Source organism: Trachypithecus francoisi, unplaced genomic scaffold (genome assembly GCF_009764315.1).
Source record: "Trachypithecus francoisi isolate TF-2019V2 unplaced genomic scaffold, Tfra_2.0 Lachesis_group1, whole genome shotgun sequence".
NCBI lineage: Eukaryota > Metazoa > Chordata > Mammalia > Primates > Cercopithecidae > Trachypithecus > Trachypithecus francoisi.
In genome coordinates, this window is record NW_022681454.1 from 50,641,776 (window position 1) to 50,663,053 (window position 21,278).

At 41.1% G+C, this 21,278-nt stretch overlaps 1 protein-coding gene and 1 pseudogene across 2 annotated transcripts in view; both read left to right on the plus strand.

Moving 5' to 3' along the window:
• TMEM150C (transmembrane protein 150C) overlaps positions 1 to 20,447 on the plus strand; it is an 88,614-nt gene extending 68,167 nt beyond the window's left edge. For both annotated transcript variants that reach the window (XM_033214272.1, XM_033214273.1), the window contains 7 exons: positions 5 to 94; positions 1,239 to 1,292; positions 1,428 to 1,460; positions 1,561 to 1,628; positions 8,177 to 8,304; positions 14,430 to 14,607; positions 19,220 to 20,447. In XM_033214272.1, the coding sequence (XP_033070163.1) occupies positions 5 to 94; positions 1,239 to 1,292; positions 1,428 to 1,460; positions 1,561 to 1,628; positions 8,177 to 8,304; positions 14,430 to 14,607; positions 19,220 to 19,428 (760 nt within the window). In that variant the 3' untranslated portion in view covers positions 19,429 to 20,447. The remainder of the gene's footprint in view (positions 1 to 4; positions 95 to 1,238; positions 1,293 to 1,427; positions 1,461 to 1,560; positions 1,629 to 8,176; positions 8,305 to 14,429; positions 14,608 to 19,219) is intronic.
• Positions 8,481 to 13,922, plus strand: LOC117086243 (annotated as a pseudogene).
• Positions 20,448 to 21,278: the final 831 nt, after the last annotated feature.

Consider the following 21,278-nt stretch of genomic DNA (forward strand, 5'->3'; position numbering starts at 1 on the left):
TCAGTGGTACAGGCATGGATGGGAAGAAATGCAGCGTATGGATGTTCCTACCTCTTGTATTTACTTTGTTTACTTCAGCTGGATTGTGGATAGTGTGAGTATACGCTCATTTAATTATTTAAGGATTCAGGTGCAATGTAGATAAAAATGTAAACCTTAATAGTATATGGCGGCCAGCCACAGTGGCTCATGCCTGTAATCCCAGCACTTTGGGAGGCCGAGGCGGGCAGATCACTTGAGGTCAGGAGTTTGAGACCAGCTTGCCCAACATGGCGAAACCCGGTGTCTACTGAAAATACAGAAATTAGCCAGGCGTGGTGACGCATGCCTGTAATCCCAGCTACTCAGGAGACTAAGGCACAAGAATCACTTGAACCCTGAAGGCAGAGGTTGCAGTGAGCTGAGATCACGCCACTGCACTCCAGACTGGGCAACAGAGCAAGACTCTGTCCCCATCCTGAAAAAAATAGTAGATGGCATATCTATATGACTGTATTTATAAATACTTTAAAATAATATATTTTACTAATTCAACCTTGCTAAAGTCCTCATTTCTTTCCCATTTTCTGTTAACCAAAGTAAGTAACAAGAGTGAGTAATAATTATGCAAAGCAGATGGTGAAGAATACAAGTTTATTTTGTGTTCATGTGTTCTTGTTGTGATGAACATTTTGTAAACTGGTTATTTGAATTAATTATTTACAAGATTTTTGAATTTGACGCTAATATGCTGTGGATTCCATCTGCAGTCCAGTTCATAGTCAAGTTATTCATGACTGGGTCTGATATGCTTATAAAATGAATATCATTATATCAGAAGTCCTGGCTTACCACAAAATGTTCCCACGCTTGCTTATTTTAGGTAATATTCACCTTAAGAAAATTATTTTAGTTCCTTAAAGTTTGTTAGGAAAGGTAGGACACATTCCTGAGAAGTTAGAAACTGAACTCTAATTTTAGTTTGCTCAAAGTTATAAGGTCTGTTTCCTTGTTCTCTAGTTTCCAGTTTATAGGCATGGCCATTAATTTGGGGGATGTTTTGAAAATTAAGGAAATATTACTAATAATGACATTTGAGCTTCAAAGAACTAGATGAGCTATGGGTAAAGAATTGTAAAAGAGCATTTCTCAGTTAGAAACAGTGAATATGAATTAGTGCAGTTAGTTTAATAAAACTGGGAAACAAATGATTCTTTTTTTCAATTTCTTTGTTCTATAAACTTATTCTTTTTTGATAGATACTTCATAGCTGTGGAAGATGACAAAATTTTACCATTAAATTCAGCTGAAAGGTAAAGTTTATCTGTGGGTATTTCATTGTTCGTCAATAGATTTGGCAAAAACTTTCCCACTGGGAAGGTTAAACTGCACAAATGACAGTGCTTTAACCTGAACTTCTGTGTTTTTTTTTTGTTGTTGTTATCCAGGAAATCTGGTGTGAAGCATGCACCATATATAAGGTAACCCAGCAATTCCCTTCTGTTCTGTGGGACCATAGGAAAAGTTAGGAGGATCATAGATTTTGATATAGTAACTATAAAACATTTCATCTTTTTCAAGCATTGCAGGTGATGATCCTCCTGCAAGCTGTGTGTTTAGTCAAGTTATGAATATGGCAGCCTTCCTAGGTAAGAAGAGTGTAAAGAATGCTTTATGTGCTTTGGTACATTTCTTTCTTATTTTAAATTCTCCCAAACCCTTATCGAAACAATAGGGGGCTTAGTTGATCATTTAGTATCATATCACGTCAGTATGCTGAAGCCAGCTCTTTGTCTTAAAGGTCTTTTTCTCTCATACATCCATTTATGTTCACCCTGCTGTCCTTACATTTTCTCTTCCCTTTACCATCTTTATCATTCAGATACTCTTGATTTGATTTATTTTGCTGCATAAAATAATATATTTCATGGTATAAAATCCTGCATGAGAATGTAATATTGTATAAGACGTTTGCTTTGAAAAGAATGCTTTATTTATTCCGTCGCTAGCAAAGATGAAAAAAAATGCATGGGCTTTGTGATATTTGTTGATGTGTGTAGATACTGTCTTTAAACCTAAAGGTCAATATTAGCATTAGGATTACACTCTCTCCTGTGCCTGTAGACATAGTAAGCTGGCAAATGGAGAAGTAGGCTTAAAAATAAGAAGAAGAAGAAGAAACCTTTGGTACTCATATTTAGCCCCAGTTCCTTACTTTTTCTTTGGGGTCCAAGACCCTCATGTAATATTCTGTCCCTCTGTGAGTGCATCCACGACCCTGCATAGTCCTCCGGAGATGGTGGGAACCAGCCATGCACTCTATCCTTTTTCACATCTACCTTGTATACCATCTCCTCAATGTCAGACTTTCCCAGTGTCTCTCCAAGAGTCAGCTAGCTGTCACTGTCAGCATGCTGTTAGGAAGGACCAGAGACAGCCCACCCTTCCCACAATGGTGTTCTGGAAGTAGTTCTTTTGATGGTGAGACTTTCACTCTAAGTAAAAGGTAGTAGTATTACTGAGGGAATATTCAACCTTTATGGGACATGTCCCCCAAAGAAGTAACCTGTTATTTCACCTCCCCCGCAAAATTCCTACTCATTCTTAATGTGTTCTTTTTTAATGTTTGCTATAAGAATGGGAAGACCTTTAGAAGTCAGTGGAAAATCAAGGGAGATGGGTGGTCCAACAGGCAACACAGGCAGAAACTAGTTGGTTCAGAAAGCCCAGAACATTAGAAACATGGAGAATGTTTCCCATCAGGCCCATCAGGACTCTCTTGAATCTGTAAGCTTCAAAAAGAAGTACACTGGGGAGCTTCTGTACAGTTAACAAGATTCTTCCCTAGAGCTAACCACCTTTCCATCAAAGCCCTCCCCAGCCTTCCCCAAAGCATATCCCATTTGCCAAAGCAGGAAGCATCTGGAAGGCATGGGCTGCTATACTACCACTAAGGAGAAAGTTAAATATACCCTGATGCGGGGGTTGCTGAGTCTTTAAAAAAGCTCTCCTCTTTATGCCCCTGGCAGTCAGGACTTTCACAGCCTAGATATTTACAGGTATCAAGATGGATGGCACCTGCAGCATCTGGTGCACCCGTGGGCACCAGGGCCAGTCCTGGGCAGTCAGGTTTGGTTGTCACTGCTTTCAGCCTCAGAGCTGCCAGGACCTTTATATGCGCTCCTTTTTTCTACTCTTGACACCAGTCTTCTGAAAAGACCTAATAAACTTATTCATCCCAAGACATAAATAGCTGCTAAGGAACATTCACATTTAACAGAGCGCAAAGCCCCAAGAGTGAACCTTGAATGGCAGGGTCAGGGACCTTTCCTGGCCCCTCTGCCATCATAGCACATAGGCTTGCAGGCTGCCATCTATTCGTATGATCATCCCACAGGGGGCAGCAACAATAATTAATAGCCATCATTTCTATTCCAGGAACAATGCAAAGCGCTTTGCAAATACTACCTCATTTAAGCGTGATACTCAAGTCTGGAATATAAAAAAGCTGTCACCAGCTGTCTGTCCTCCACTGGGCTTTAAACAAACCAGTGAGCACATTGGAAGCCACATATTGTTTCCTTTGTATGCTTAAGACAAATTGATATTTCCCAGTAGTCTTTAAGTGTATAATTTTAAAAAACCCAGTTTGTATCACTCACAAGTTTATCCAGTTATAAGGCTTATAATTGACTAATTACAAAAGCATTTCCAAAAACAAAGCAATGAAAGCAAGATCCCCTCTTCCAGATGACATTTGTCATCATCTTATTCTCCAGTCCTTCCTGCTCCACCAAGAAGCAATTAAGCTTTTGCTAGCTCTTGCTCTAAGGTATTACAACATCCAGTGTTTATTCTGTATTATCGTTCATCATTTTCAGTACCATCTGGTAGACATAAAATTGATTAAGATTAGTGTTCAATGGAAGCAAACCAACAAGTATTTATTTATCAACTCTGACAGTGAAAAAGAATCAGTTTACTAATGATTCCTCCTCTTAACTGTGGATACCTTCATCTCCCCAGGCCCGCCCTTGTTAGACTTCAGACTATTATTTTAGTCTACATAACTGACTTTAAGAAATAACCCACACCGCCTATCAGTCACTGCTTTTCAGCAGCCGTATAGATTATAATTTACAATCTAAAACTGAGTGAATGTAGCATGTATTAAAATTAGCAAAGATATTTTATCTTTTTTGGCAGACTAATCAAAGATTGAATGCTCAATTATTTTCTTTAGAGAATTAGTTATGCTCTTTGTCTTGAAACTGCATTTCTTTCCACGGGGTGAGAGAGAAAAAGACCTAAGACAAATTTCTTCAAAGGAATATGATTTCCTGCCCTGGGGAGGTTGTGAGGATAAAGCTAATAACTGAATGATTTCAGTCACCTAATAGCAGCCACTCTCCCTTCAGGCAAAACATATTGACGGCTGTGTTCTACTGCAGTCATAAATAGGAATTATTCATGCATAAAGAGTAAAACTAAACAAAACAAAACAAAAATTTGGCTAGGTACCAGTTTAGATCTGCAAGGAAGAGACGTTATTTTGAGTTTTGAACTTTAAGAACCCAGTCAGACTCAGAATTTAAAATGTAGTTAGAAAAATCAGCCATTATTTGATTTGCACTCTTTTAAAAATAGACAGGAAAATTAAGTAGGGGACACCTCTGTATAGCAAAGGACCGTTCTAAATACCAAAACCCACAGAAGGATGAGTTTTTAAAATCTTTTCTGAAACTGTTAGTGAAATCTAAAACTTTTAATGAAACAAAAAAATATATCTATTGATCAGAACGTGAATGTGGTAAAAGCTAGCATATATAAAGATGGCTTTGAAATGGCCTGTAAGTCTTTTTCAAGAAGGTATAATTAAATCACTACTTGGTTGAAAATGGACTTCATAACAGTCCCAGTCTGCCTCCATTCATACCTAAGTGTTAGTAAAACTGTTATGGGGCAAAATCTTTATTAGATCAATCGTTCTAAAAATTCAGCTAGAATCTATTTTAAAAGGAAAGCTTGCCTCCCCTGATCTGATTAATAATGGAGTTAAGAGGTAAAAAAGGGCAAAGTGTGGTGTTTAGAATGCAATTCTGGAAGTTAGGAGTGTTGGGTTAAATCCCTGTCTTCAAATTGGTTTCTGTTTCCTGCTGAATTTCATAATTTGTTCATAAGATAACTTACTATTCATATTACAAATAGGACAGCTAGCAATGCAGGGACCTGGAGATGTTGCATGTCCTGTGTTTACTGGACAGAAATAGATAATGAAGAGAGCGGCCATCAACTCTGTTCCCCTGGGCATAAAGGAACAAACTGTTTGGCTGGGTGGGTCAACATGAAGAGCCATTTCAGGAACTGGGTTTAGGGCTTAGGTCAAGTTCCAGCACCATCCTATCCCACAAAATGGCCAGAGAGAGTTTTCAGTGGTCATTAAAAAAAAAAAAAAAAAAAAAATTAGCCAGCCAGGCGCGGTGGCTTACACCTGTAATCCCAGCACTTTGGGAGGCCAAGGCAGGCAGATCACAAGGTCAGTAGATAGAGACCATCCTGGCTAACATGGTGAAACCCCATCTCTACTAAAAATACAAAAACATTATCTGGGCGTGGTGGCGTGCGCCTGTAGTCCCAGCTGCTCAGGAGGCTGAGGCAGGAGAATCACTTGAACCCAGGAGGAGGAGGTTGCAGTGAGCCAAGATTGCGCCACTGCACTGCAGCCTGGCGACAGAGAGACTCCGTCTGTATCATAGGCTCATGCCTATAATCCCAGCAACTTGGGAGGCCGAGGCGGTCAGATCACCTGAGGTCAGGAGTTCAAGACCAACCTGACCAATATGGTGAAACCCTGTCTCTACTAAAAATACAAAAATTAGCTGGGCGTGGTGGTATGGGCCTGTAGTCCCAGCTACTTGGAAGGCTGAGGCAGAAGAATTGCTTGAACCCAGGAGGCAGAGGTTGCAGTGAGCTGAGATCATGCCACTGCATTCCAGCCTAGGTGACAGAGTCAGACTCTGTCTCAAAAAAAAGAAAACAAAAATTAAGTGTGCTGTCTTAGTGTCTTGTTATTATGTCCTAACAGCCATACATAACTCATTAGAAGGATATCTTATGGTGCCTGTGTTGAGCTCTCTAGGCTTAATCTAATGACTTCTTTAGCTGATGACCACTTTGTGATGGAGTGCTGTGTGTTGAATTACTCCTCTCCCCTGCTCCTCCTCCTGTTCTTATCCAAAATTAGTAAGACATTGTGACTATTTTTCATCCTCTAGGATAGTTATTGTTGTTGTTAAAGACTTCAGATATAATTCCTACCTAGGTCCCTCAAACCAATAGTTTGAGAAACTATTGTTAACCCAGGTATAATGTATTAATTTTCCGATCAACAGTGGATACTAGCTGAAGCATATACTAAAGTATATATCAGGGCTGAACAATTTGAGATTTTTATAAATCATGATTTATCTCTATTTTGTTTCTAAAATCCAAATATTAATCAAGTTTTATACCACTCTTTGATCAGAAGTACTTAGAACAAAAAGTCAACTTATCGAGCTTAAAGCCATAGGGTTACACTATGAAATTTAACATACTTGGGAAATGCAAATTTATGGATAGATTTTCTTTATTAATGACTACTAATAATGGCCTGTAATCAAAGAAAAACCTTTAGCAAATAATTACCAACTTAATTGCTGTATAAATAAGGTAATTCTTGAATTTCTAATTGTCTTTCCTGCTGAACCTTAATGTCAAAATAAATTATCTTAGTAGTAAGTTTGTTTCCTTACATGTAGATATAATTTACATTAATTGAAAGTGATTTTTCATCATTTATTGACTAACCTCTGCCAACTCTTTGTATAAATATGAAAATATCTCTGCACTAGGCAAAAAAAAAAGGTCATCCTTAGATTAGGGCCTTGAGTATGGACTATCCCGAGGTTACTATTAGAAGTCAATTTGAAATTGAAATCTAAGTAACTTCCCTCATTCTCTCTTCAAATTCTCCAATACCAATTTGCTTCAAAAGATAGAGTGGACTTTTAAAAGGAGTAATTAATATTATTTTCAGGAATTAAGTTTTCTTGATATACTAGGTACCATTTCCAGTACATATCAAATCTCTCAATCTGCTGTGTTCAAATACAGGTTTCATATGTGTGAATATTGTAACTTCTCTAATTTAGATTAACTATCTTTGTTGTTTGACAGTGAACACCTCCAAGTAGAATCAAAGGGAAGTGAGAGTAAAACCAGTAATAAAGGAACTTGTACACTTCCCATTATTTTTCTTCCTCTCCCCAGGAATGGTTTATGGCACTAGCACCAGTAGTTTTGTCTAGATGTGGTAACCTTGTCTTCTTCCCATTATGTTCCTACCCTATCATTATTTTCCACACTATTCTAAGCTAAAGAATGACTGAGTTGGCCGGGTGCGGTGGCTCAAGCCTGTAATCCCAGCACTTTGGGAGGCCGAGACGGGAGGATCACGAGGTCAGGAGATCAAGACCATCCTGGCTAACACGCTGAAACCCCATCTTACTAAAAAATGCAAAAAACTAGCTGGGCGAGGTGGCGGGCGCCTGTAGTCCCAGCTACTCGGGAGGCTGAGGCAGGAGAATGGCATAAACCTGGGAAGTGGAGCTTGCAGTGAGCTGAGATCCGGCCACTGCACTCCAACCTGGGCCACAGAGCGAGACTCCATCTCAAAAAAAAAAAAAAAAAAAAAAAAGAATGACTGAGTCAGTCTGTCTTTATCCCATCTTATATGTTGTGTGCCAAGCCTCTGCAGTGCTCTCCTAAGCCAGTCTGTCCTGTGCTGACCTTGTTTTTGAAAACTCTGAGAACACCATTCATAGTCCTATCATCCTTGCCTCACCTAAGTAACATACGGCCCTGCTGCCTCGAGTCCTCTCTGCCTCTCTGCTTTCCCCAGATTGGGTGTAATAAAACATCTAAATAATCATAAGCATTGCATGGAAAGTTTCTCTGAAAAATTGTGGATCATTCCAGAGATGTAAAATGTACTGCGGTGAAAAGTTTAATTTTGCACATTGTGGCTTTAGAATTCTCCCTCTTACCTAAGAAAATAGTGCAGCAGCAAAATAATAATATTCATAATAGAATTCTGCCTCACAGTCTAGGTGTGTGATTTAATTTCTTTCATTTGAAGACTTTGCTTTACTCCTAGCCCTTGTGGTAGCTGTTCTGCGCTTCATACAACTGAAACCGAAGGTTTTAAACCCGTGGCTGAATATTAGTGGATTGGTGGCGCTGTGTCTGGCTTCCTTTGGAATGACCTTACTTGGTAATTTTCAGGTACTTGATTTGACCTTTTTCACCTCCCTCTGACACTGGTAAGACCTTCACTTGTGAGATTATCAACCCTATTGAGGTATAATCACCATATGGTCCATATAATTCTGCACAAACCTTTTTTTTAAAAAATTAGGACTCTTTTCCATGGCACCTCGGAGGCGTTCAGCTATTTCAAGATGAAGCTGAACATCTCCTTCCCAGCCATTGGCTGCCAGAAACTCATTAAAGTGGAAGATGAACGCAAACTTCGTACTTTTTTTTTTTTTTTTTTTTTGAGACGGAGTCTCGCTCTGTGGCCCAGGCTGAAGCGTGGTGGCGAGATCTCGACTCACTGCAAGCTCCGCCTCCCGGGTTCATGCCGTTCTCCTGCCTCAGCCTCCCGTGTAGCTGGGACCACAGGCACCCGCCACCACACCCAGCTAATTTTTTTTTTTTTTTTTTTTGTATTTTTAGTAGAGACAAGGTTTCACCATGTTAGCCAGGATGGTCTCCATCTCCTGACCTCGTGATCCGCCTGTCTTGGCCTCCCAAAGTGCTGGGATTACAGGCGTGAGCCACCGCGCCCGGCCAAACTTCCTACTTTTTATGAGAAGCCTATGGCCACAGAAGTTGCTGCTTAAGCTCTGGGTGAAGAATGGAGGGTTATGTGGTCCGAATCAGTGGTGGGAATGACAAACAAGGTTTCCCCATGAAGCAGGGTATCTTGACCCAGAGCCGTGCCCACCTGCTACTAAGGGACATTCCTGTTACAGACCAAGGAAAGCTGGAGAAAGAAAGAGAAAATCAGTTCGTGGTTGCATTGTGGATGCCAATCTGAGCGTTCTCAACTTTGTTATTGTAAATAAAAGAGAGAAGGCTATTCCTGGACTGATACTAGGGTGCCTCGTCGCCTGGGGCCTAAAAGAACTAGCAGAATCTGCACACTTTTCTTTTTTCTTTTTTTTTTTTTTGAGACAGAGTCTCACTCTGTCAACCAGGCTGGAGTGCAGTGGTGCCATCTCGGCTCACTGCAACCTCCGCCTTCCGGATTCACTCCATTCTCCTGCCTCAGCCTCCCGAGTAGCTGGGACCACAGGTGCCCACCACCACGCCCAGCTAATTTTTTGTATTTTTAGTAGAGACAGGGTTTCACCGTGTTAACCAGGATGGTCTTGATCTCCTGACCTCGCGATCTGCCTGCCTAGGCCTCCGAAGTTGCTGAGATTATAGGTGTGAGCCACCGCTCCCGGTCAAACTTTTCAATCTCTCTAAAGAAGATGATGTCTGCCAGTATGTTGTAAGAAAGCCCTTAAACAAAGAAGGTAAGAAACCTAGGACCAAAGCAGCCAAGATTCAGCGTCTTGTTACTCCATGTGTCCTGCAGCACAAACGGCAGCCTATTGCTCTGAAGAAGCAGTGTACTAAGAAAAATAGGGAAGAGGCTGCAGAACATGCTAAACTTTTGGCCAAGAGAATGAAGGAGGCTAAAGAGAAGCGCAAGGAACAAATTGTGAAGAGACGCAGACTTTCCTCTCTGCGAGCTTCTACTTCTAAGTCTGAATCCAGTCAGGAAAAAGATTTTTTGAGTGACAAGATCAGACTCAAAAAAAAAAAAAAAAAAAAAAATTAGGAACATTGGTTCCTAATATGCACAGGTTCTCCAGAGTTCAGCCTTTCTAATCTCTCAGGCTGGTCTTCCTGAGTTCTCTTAAGCATGCGAGGGTGTTAAATATGCCTATGAAATACAGTGTGGCTACTGAGAAAAGCAGCTACTAGAACAGCTGTATATTTTCTACAGAGGATTTCCAAGTGGTTTATACTTTTTTCGTAACAAGTTGCATCCTAATGTACCCTTCTAGAAAACTAATAGGATCATTGCCTTTCTATAACTAAACACCAAACATCCTTTTTGGATAAAAGCATGCTTTCAGATTAGCAAGTTTATGCGGAAGTCAAGTTTGAAAGCCCAGAATTTCTCTAGAACGCTTATGGCTTGTATAAAGATATACTACTCCTAACTCTTCTTCCTAGAAATTCAGAAGCCCAAGGTCACAACCTTTAAGCATAATTTTCCTTGCCAATACCATCACCCAACTCTTGACAAGAATGACTTTATTTGTAAAATAGACAAGGAAACCTCTGTACTATGATAGTGGTTGACTGATTTCCCTCCCTCCCCACCAACCTCCAACCTATGCTATTTATACTACTGCTAGAAACTTCCTCCTTGTGGGCAAACACTGATCCTGACACTCTTCCCCCTGTCTGTTGAATGAAACCCCCAAAAGCATAGGCATTAAAGACCCTCAGCATTCTAGTGTTAATTTAGTAATGTTCCTAATGAAAATAGTAGTGGATTTTCTAAGGCCATTTCTTGTCCTACCCTCAGCACTGCTGATTCATTCCCAAATGAATGGATCACTCATTTGCAAAGACTTCCCCTGGCACATAGTAGCAACCCAATAAGTATTTTTTGCTTGGCGAGTTGTAAATGGGCAATCCCACCAATTCCTCTAACTTTTCTATCTCCCATCTATATCCAGCTAAGCAACCAGAAAGCTGCATTCTTAGAATATATTGGCTGAGGCAGTGATTACCAGGAGAATATTTGACAGTTTATCCTGTTACGATCCAAAATGTAAGGCAAGGCATGGGGCATTTTAACTGAAATTTTGGTGGGAGTGTTTCCCCCACTTGCCGGCCTGTGCTGAGGGTACAGGCATGTTGTGAAGTGCTCAATCACTATTGTTTCTCTCAACCAGGGCTTTGATGAGTTACTAAGAACACATTTTGTTCTTTACGGAAGTCCTAGAAAACTCCCCAAGATTGGGTGGCTTTGGTGAACCACAAATACCCAAGACCATGAATGTTGACACTACTTATGAAGAACGTTTGCTGAAATATAACAGAGTACATGAGAAATGACAAATTAGTTTCCCATGGAGAAACCAGGTGGCTAGTATATGGGATGGGAGACAGACTTTTCAATCGATCCCTCATTATAATTTTTTTAAGTTTGAACTATGTAACTATATTATCTTGTTTTAAAGATTAAAAATAATAAATGAATAGATTTATATAGCTTGGAAAACCAATTTTCTAGAAGCAAAGTTTGATTTCAGGTATCATTATTTTGAATAATTTTGAAAATATATCTTTTGAACTACGAGAGAAAACATGGCTTCTTCCAAAAAAGAGGTAAAAATCCTACAGCCAAAAACAATAGAAAAAAGGAAAGTAATATTGATTTGATGCAACCATTATGAACAACAATGTCAAACAACAAAACATCTGAAGGCAATAGCAATTCAAAAAAATAATACTTTCACAATGGGTTTAAAAGCCATATCTTCAACAATAGATTTTACTTTCCTATATGTGCAATTAAAAAATATATGTTGAAGAAAAGGAAAAGGAAGAAAAAATTTTTTAAATATGTAAATATATAATAGTGAACTTTTATCATACCACCGTGCTCTAGCCTGGGCAACAGAGCAAGACCCCATCTCCAATACATGTATATGCATACAAACATATACGCTAGATTTGATGAAGACGTGGATAGACTTTGTTTTTTCTTTTTTTGAAGAAGTGGATAGTCTTGGTGAAGTATGATTCACTAAAAAAAATTATGATCTAATGGTGATAATCTGAAAAATATGTATATTTACATATGTATATATGTATATATACACATGAAAATACAAAAAGAGTTTTAAGTGATGGATATATTTTTTAAATATCAGTGGGTAATGATTTGGGGAGTTTACATCTATAACCCCCAACAGCAATACCCTAAATGGGAGTCCTCTATAAAAGCCTTGAGTATGAATCTTCAAATACTGTTGTCCTACTGTGGGTCTCTATATGTGGCAAAAGCTCATAGGTGACAGTTTTTCTTATTACTATGGGAAAATAAAACAAACAAAAAATTCTCATTAACAATGAATTAGGGCCGGGTGTGGTGTCTCACGCCTGTAATCCCAGCACTTTGGGAGGCTGTGGCAGGTGGATCATCTGAGGCTGGGAGTTTGAGATCAACCTGGTCAACATGGTAAAACTCCATTTCTACTAAAATACAAAAATTAGCTGGGTGTGGTGGCATATGCCTGTAATCCCAGCTACTTGGGAGGCTGAGACATGAGAATCGCTTGAACCCAGGAGTCTGAGGTTGCAGTGAGTGGAGATCGCACTACTGCACTCCAGCCTGGGTGACAGAGTGAGACTCTGTGTCAAACAAACAAACAATAACAACAACAAAACAATTACTTAGGCCAGGCACCATGGTGGTTCATGCCTGTAATCCCAGCACTTTGGGAGGCTGAGACAGGAGAATCACTTGAATCTGGGAGGCAGAGATTGCAGTGAACCGAAATCATGCTGCTGCACTCCAGTCTGGGCGACAGAACACTCCATCTCAAAAAAAAAAACAAACAAACAATGAGTTAGTCACATTACATAGACGGGCCAGTTTTGTAAGAGTGAAGAACAGAGCTTAAAGAGTTTTAGTTGTCTGTACCAATTAAATATTGACTTCCCTAGAATTGGCTGTCCTCCATCAGTAAATATATATTGGCCAGGATTGATGGCTCACGCTTGTAATCTCAGCACTTTGGGAGGCCGAGGCGGGATTACTTGAGCTCAGAAGTTCATGACCAGTCTGGGCAACGTAGGGAGACCCCATCTCTATAAGAAAAAAAAAAAAAAAAGATAAAAAATTAGCACTCTCCTCCCGCTACCAAAGGTGCTGAAAGGAAAGAAGGCCAAAGTGAAGAAGGTGGCTCCGGCCCCTGCTGTCGTGAAGAAGCAGGAGGCCAAGAAAGTGGTGAATCCCTGGTTTGAGAAAAGGCCTAAGAATTTTGGCATTGGATGGGACATCCAGCCCAAAAGTGACCTTACTCGCTTTGTGAAATTGCCCCACTATATCAGGCTGCAACGGCAGACAGCCATCCTCTATAAGCAGCTGTGATTAACCTCTGTAAGTGTTTCCTGCAACTAACCAGTTCACCCAGGTCCTGGACCACCAACCAGCTACTCAGCTGCGTTCGCTAGCCCGCAGGTACAGACCAGAGACAAAGCAAGAGAAGAAGCAGAGGCTGTTGGCCTGGGCTGAGAAGAAAGCTGCTGGTAAAGAGGACGTCCCCACTAAGAGACCACCTGCTCTTCAAGCAGGAGTTAACACTGTCACCACCTTGGAGGAGAACAAAAAGGCTCAGCTGGTGGTGACTGCACACGATGTGGATCCCATCAAGCTAGTTGTCTTCCTGCCTGCCCTGTGTCGTAAAATGGGGGTCTTTTACTGCACTATCAAGGGGAAGGCAAGACTGGGACATCTAGTCCACAGGAAGACCTGCTGCACTGTCGCCTTCACACAGGTTAACTTGGAAGACAAAGGAGCTTTGGCTAAGCTGGTGGAAGCTATCAGGACCATTTACAACAACAGATTCGATGAGATGAGATCCTCCGTCGCTGGGGAGGCAATGTCCTGGGTCCCATGTCTATAGCTCATATTGCCAAGCTCAAAAAGGCAAAGGCTAAAGAACTTACCACCAAGCTGGGTTAAATGTACACTGTTGAGTTTTCTGTACATAAAAAACAAAGTAATACAAATTTTCCTTCAAAACAAAAAAATTAGCCAGGCATGGTGGCGTGCACCTGTGGTCCCAGCTACTCCAGAGGCTAAGGTGGGAGGATCGCTTTGAGCCAGGGAGCCATGATCATGCCACTGTATTTCAGCCTGGGAGACAGAGTAAAGACCCTGTCTCAAAAAAAAAAAAAAAAAAAAAAAACGAAACACACACACACACAAAAGCAAAAACCATGTCCAAATCCCTGGTGACATTTTCTTAGCCTGGGAAGTTTGGGGTGTATGCTTGTAGAAACATTTCTTTTTCTGTAACTCTCCTGTTGTTTTCTTTTACTTTTTCTAAACAAATGTTTTTAAGGGTTGGGGCTATTGTTTATTTCCTTCATCCCCTCAGAGTTCAAACCATTTGAGAATAGAACAAAGAACTAATCTTTCCACAATCCATTATCCCATTGTTGGGATATTTCTTTTCCTATCTTTTCCCCTCATATATTCCTTCAACTTGCCTGTCTTCTTTGCTGAATGGGCCTTCATGTGTCATTATCCATTCACCCCTAAGCTCACGAATGATGAAGAAATCCATAACGTCGGAACTTCCTTGACCTTTGGATTTGGCACGTTGACCTGCTGGATCCAGGCTGCGCTGACACTCAAGGTCAACATCAAGAATGAAGGACGGAAAGTTGGAATTCCACGAGTTATTCTGTCGGCGTCTATCACTCTCTGTGTGGTCCTCTGTATCCTTTGAATGTGAAAAGGTTCTTTTGCCAGTGAGATGAAAACAAGGAAGTTGTCTCTGTGGCAGAACCCAGTGGGTTAGGATATTCTGCCAGATTATCTCAGAATCTTAAGGCAAAACAAAGGTAAATGGGTATAAAAACAAAAACTCTCAGACCGATTTTTCATGCCAAAGGGGAGATGGAGAAATAAAAATAAAACAAGGTCTGCCCTCTCCAGATTGTTTCAGTCTTCAGGAATGGTATCATACACTCTCCTTTCACTAATGATGTAAAAGTTCTTATTTGTGAAAATCAGAGAATGCATAGCCAAGGGAGAATTGTCATTTTTCTCTCCAGCTTAAAAAAATTCATTTGTGATTTTATTAATGGCCCTGTTATTTCATTTCATTTGTAGCTCTGAAATGAATTTCAGAGGACCAATACCTTTATATCTTTCCGGAAAACAATGAAGTTTTCTGGAAGACAAATTCAAGCTGTAGATTAACGCTGCGTGTGTAGTTTTCCTCAAATATTTCAGGTTTTGGGGTATTATACATTTCCCTTCTTCCCCTCAGAGTTTGAACTAATTGAGAGTAGATGCTAGGAGCCAGATGGGGATGAAGAAATCAGCCTTTATCCTAGTAAGGAAAGGAAAATGCTGCAAGTCTCCTCTCTCACACCTTGGAATTCAACTTAACCACCCAGTGACAAGCAGAGAAGCCAGGGAAAGGCAGAGGAGAGCACCTCACTCCGCTTAGCCCCACACAGATCCCAGAGAGAGTCTAGCTTAGGATGGAGTGCAGTGACCTCACCTACTGGTAGTGTGGTCCAATAGAAGCCTGCCAATTCCCATCCCACCAATCAAATCAGTCACTCATTCCCTGGCATGGAGTAATCAGAAGTGTTCAACACTTTCGGAGGTGGAGGCAGGAGGATCACTTGAAGCCAGGAGCTCAAGATCCACCTGGACAACAAAGAGAGACCCTGTCTCTACAAAAAAAAAATATATATATATAATTCAGCTGGGTGTTGTGGCAAGCACCTGTAATCCCAGCTACTGGGGAAGCTGAGGTGGGCTCGCTTGAGCCCAGGAGTTTGAGGCTGCAGTGAGCTAAGATCGACTCTGTCTCTAACAATCAATCAATCAATCAATCAATAAAAAAGGCCTGGTGCTGTGGCTTATGCTGTAATCCTAGCACTTTGGGAGGCTGAGGCAGGAGGGTTGTTTAAGTCCAGGAGTTCAAGACCAGCCTGGGCAAGATAGCAAAACTTGGTCTCTATAAAAATTTATTTTAGAAAAATTAGCAGGGTGTGGTGGTGTGCACCTGTAGTCCAAGCTACTTGGGAGGCTGGGTGGGGAGGATTGCTTGATCCCAGGAATTTGAGGCTGCAGTGAGCTGTGATCATGCCACTGCAATCCAGCCTGGGTGACAGAGTGAGACCCTGGCTCAAAAAATAAAAGGCAAAAATAAAAGAAATGTTCACTCCAGGAAGGCCCTCCTCAGGAAACCAGAGAAAGGAATCAAGGTTCCTAAAGGGTATATTGTACAGAAAACACAATTACACATCTTCAGTCATAATAATCACCAATATTTAGACACTGTGCTAGGCATTATTCTAAGTACTTTAAATGTGTCAACTCTTTTTATCCTCACTTAACATGTAAGAACAGTGAATCACAGAGAAGTTTAATTTGCCTAAGATCACACAGATAATGTGTGGTGGATCAAGATTTAAACTCAGGCTCAGCTCTTGCACTCTTAACTACTACAGGACCCCAAGTTAGAGAAAGTAGCTTTAGAATGAAACAATGGCATTTGCAGCAACCTGGTTGGAATTGGAGAGCATTGTTCTAAGTGAAGTAACTCAAGAATGAAAAAGCAAACGTCCTATGTTCTTACTCATAAGTGGGAGCTAGGCTGTGAGGACACAAAGGCATAAGAATGACACAGTGGACTCTGGGGACTCGGGAAAGGATGGGAGGGGGATGAAGGATAAAAGACTACAAATTGGGTACACTATACACTGCTTGGGTGGGGGGTGCACCAAAATCCCAGAAATCATCACTAAATAACTTATTCATGCAACCAAACACCACTCCCCAAAATCCTATTGAAATATAAATAAATATAAATAAGAAGTTCAAAAATAGCTAGAAAAAAATAAAGTATATCAATTCAAAAAAAAGAGAAAGTAGCTTTAAAATATGAATAGAATCAGACCCTAAGATGAGGGGGGAAAAGAATAAAATATGAAAACATACATAGTTCAGAGCCCATTCTATAGTTAGTGGAGTATTTGGACTATTTATTTCTTCTTCATTCACAAATTCCCATTTCACCATTTTGCTGATTTTTCAAAGCTCTACAGTCATGTTAGATAGAGAACATTTAAGGACTTAAGTTCAAGCCAAAAAACTTGGTTCTTGCTAGCAACCTAATAAATACTCTATGAACAAAAAGATCAAAACTCTGCCAATATAAGATATAAGGAGATATGCTTTCTCCATTAATTTAAGTAATAAGTTAATATTGCTTTGGCAATATTTTGCACCCTTGTTCAGAAGAATGTGCAGGCTTTAAATTATTCCGAGATGTTTTTTGTGATTTAAGACAGGGTCTCATTGTGTCACCTAGGCTGGAGTGCAGGGGCATGATATTGGCTCACTGCAACCTCTGCCTCCCGAGTTCAAGCCATCCTCCCATCTCAGCCTCAAGAGTAGCTGGGATTACAGGCACACACCACAACACCCGGCTAATTTTTGTAGTTTTAGTAGAGACGTGGTTTCGCCATGTTGTCCAGGCTGGTCTCGAACTACTGGGCTCAAGTGATACACACTGCTCAGCCTTACAAAGTGTTGGGATTACAGGCATGAGCCACCTTGCCCGGCCTATCCCAAGTTTTGAGCTTCCACCAAATGCTTCCGTTTCATGGTTTCTGAACATGTGGAATCTTTTTTTTTTTTTTCCCCTTTGGTTCTCAGGTGAATGGATTAAGGCCCAGTCAGAGCAAAGTTTGGCTGAAGTAATTTCACACTCTTGCTCTCTGAAAATTTCCCGATTTCAGGTCTTGAAGATAAAACTAATTCTAAGGAGACGTTTCTGATCTTTCTAAGTAAATGTATTTAGTTCCTCAGACACTTGGCCTTTCACTAAAGCATGCTATAAACTTTTTACCCTTCTTCCCAGCTCCTCCCTCCATTTATTCTGTTGTGTATATATAGATACAGATACACACACACACACATTCCATATATATCCAGGCGTAAGGGTCTCATCTGTTTTTCTTTTTTTGAACATGGGGCCTTGCCGTCACCCTAGCTAGAGAGCAGTGGTGCAGTCATAGTTCACTGCAGCCTCAAACTCCTGGGCGCAAGTGATCTTCCCACCTCAGCATTCCAAAGCACTGGGATTACAGGCATGAGTTACCCCACCTGGCCTCATCTGTTTATCATACAAGTTTAAACGTGATATGAGGAATGAAACTAATCTATACAGTATTGTCTGAAAGACAATAGTAAAAATTAGAAGAGACAGATGGGCCAGCCACTCAGACACTGTCAGTAGCACTGCAGAGCCACACACAGCTTACATGTCGGTAGTTAGTAATTTCATATGTTCGAAATTATTTCTGCAGATATGAATTCATAGTCATTTGCAATTTGCAGTGCTTTCTTCTTTTTTTTTTTTTTTTTTTGAGATGGAGTCTCGCTCTGTCACCCAGCTTGGAGTGCAGTGGCCAGTCTCGGCTCACCATTTGCAGTGATATTTTTAAAATTAGCTTTATTTTGGCTGGGTGCGGTGGCTCACTCCTGTAATCCCAGCACTTTGGGAGGCCAAGGCGGGTGGATCACCTGAGGTTGGGAGTTCGAGACCAGCCTGACCAACATGGAGAAACTCCATCTCTACTAAAAATGCAAAATTAGCCGGGCATGGTGGCGCATGTCTGTAATCCCAGCTACTCCGGAGGCTGAGGCAGGAGAATCGCTTGAACCCAGGAGGTGGAGGTTGCAGTGAGCCGAGATTGTGTCATTGCACTCCAGCCTGGGCAACAAGAGTGAAACTCTGCCTCAAAAAAAAAAAAAAAAAAAAAAATTGCTTTATTTTTCTGGCCAACTAATTACTTTGGAATTGTAATCCTTTTTCTAATCTCCCAGTTTTGTAAGCAGCTACAGAGTACAGCTGTTGAATACATGGTGCAGGAGTTAGAGTGCTTGTTTGAGTCCAGCTCAGCCAATTAATACCTGTGTGACCTCAGGCAAGTTACTTACCCATTTGGTCTCAGTTTCCCTATTTTTTAACAAACTGACAATTATTTGGATAAGACAGTATTTAAGGGCAAATAGAACATGTAAAAAAGAGAAACAAAAATAATGATAATAGGATTGTTGTGAGGATTAAGTGATACTGTCCATGAAAGCACCTAAAAGCATGTCTACCACCAAATAGAAGCTCAATAATGTTAACTGTTAGTATTCATACAGATTTTCCTGTTCAACAAGCTCTAGCAGGCTACCAGTTTTGCTAGTGAGGAGGAGAGCCAGACTTTTCCTATAATCTGTCTCTGCCCTGAAAAGATTCCAGTTTTAATGTGGCTGATGAGGGTATTTTCCTTGACTGCTTCTCCCCAGACTTCATCCTCATGGCCCAAAGCATCCACATGTACGCAGCCAGGGTCCAGTGGGGCCTGGTCATGTGCTTCCTGTCTTATTTTGGCACCTTTGCTGTGGAGTTCCGGCATTACCGCTATGAGATTGTTTGCTCTGAGTACCAGGAGAATTTCCTAAGCTTCTCAGAAAGCCTGTCAGAAGCTTCTGAATATCAGACTGACCAGGTGTAACCCATCAGATTTTCCTTGCTGGTGAGGTGGGTGTGACGGTGGGGGAGGGGCCAGTAGGACACACTCACAGGACTTGACACAGAACCTCATTTCTCAAACACACACACACACACACACACACACACGTTCATGGCCACATTTGCCAAATGAGCTTTTCAGGGCGAGTTATTTCTTTAATGAAAAAGCACAAGCCCTTATGTGTCGACATACACGCTGTTACACTGAAAATATATGCACGACAGAGCAAGAAGCTTGTGCATGATCACTTCTTATCCTTCCCCTTCCCAGCACTCCCTCCTCTTCCCATTCTCTCCACATGGCTCAAGCACCCTACTGAGTAGGGCAGGCCAAATGTTCCTTGGGAGTAATGCCAACTCCTGAAGTTGCCTTCAGGTCCAAAGGGCTTGGAACCAGCTCGTGAGGAAGTTCTGAATCTGGCACTAATATTCTTGAATGGATAATAGTGTATCATCGAATAGGACAGAAATTGTATTGAGATGTGCCCCTGTGTCGCCTGTGGAAAGGCATGGTGACTAGAACTTACCCACAAAAGCCCCCTTCGTCGTGGTTCAGTGGTCTGCTGCGTGGATCCCAGGAGAGACATGGGCCACAGACTGTGAAAGCAAAGCCCGCCACCGTGATCTGGACTTGATGCACTGTAACTGAGAATGATTTCCAAATGTGAATATGTATAGGGACGTGGTCTGCCAGGCCCAGAACAAGAAGGGGGCAGTGAAGGTATGGTTTAGTGTTTGCTTTCATAGTATGCCATGTACAATGTTTTATATTTCATAGTTTATTTTTCTTTTAAGTAACTACCATGAGTCTCTCTAAGCCTCATGGACAAAGATGTAGACCAAATGCAAGAGCTGAGCTTGCTTTGGGTTCAACCATGATCAAAGAAAAACAGAGGTCACTGGCAGGCTTACATTGGAAGCTATGAAAATATCACAGAAAAATGGAAAGAAATATGGATGTGCAGAGGTAATAAAAAGAGCTGCTGCTGGACATTTATCAAAGATAGGCATCTTAGAGTATCTTGTTGCAAGTCCAAATCAGGGGAGACTTTTTAAATATATATCTTTTGCTCAAATTTAGTAGGTTTTTTTTTTTTTTGATTAAGGGCTTTTCAAATGTGGAATTGATAGAATCCGATTGAAAGAATACCCTTCCTAAAAACCAAATGGACACAGCTGGCTCCCCTGCTAGCCAACCCGCAGTTCCCAGTTCCCACCTGCTGAGTGTTCAGAACTCAGACTGTAGGTGTGAGCTTTTGAGACTGTGCTTCATGAAGAAGAACAGAATTCCAAATTCAAACTGTGTTGGAGTGAGCCAAGTGGACAGACCCTCCATGAGTGCACTTTCTTTCAAGAAATCCCCAGATTGACCCCATAGAGGTCTGGGATTACATGGAATATAATATGAAAAACATTTTTCAGGCTGGGCGTGGGGCTTATGCCTGTAATCCCAGCACTTTGGGAGGCCGAGGAGGGCGAATCACCTGAGTCGGGAGCTCGAGACCAGCCTGACCAACGTGAAGAAACCCTGTCTCTACTAAAAAAAAATACAAAATTAGCTAGGTGTCGTGGCGCATGCCTGTAATCCCAGCTACTCAGGAGGCTGAGGCAGGAGAATCACTTGAACCCGGGAGGCAGAGGTTGCGGTGAGCCGAGATCAAGCCATTGCACTCCAGCCTGGGCAACAAGAGCGAAACTCCATCTCAAAAAAAAAAAAACAAAAAACATTTTTTAATTCAACCCAAGGTCTGAACTTCTTGAGGAAAAGGTCAATGTCTTTTCATCTCTGTATTTTTCCCCACCTCTTAGCACAGTGCCTGGCACGTATTAGGT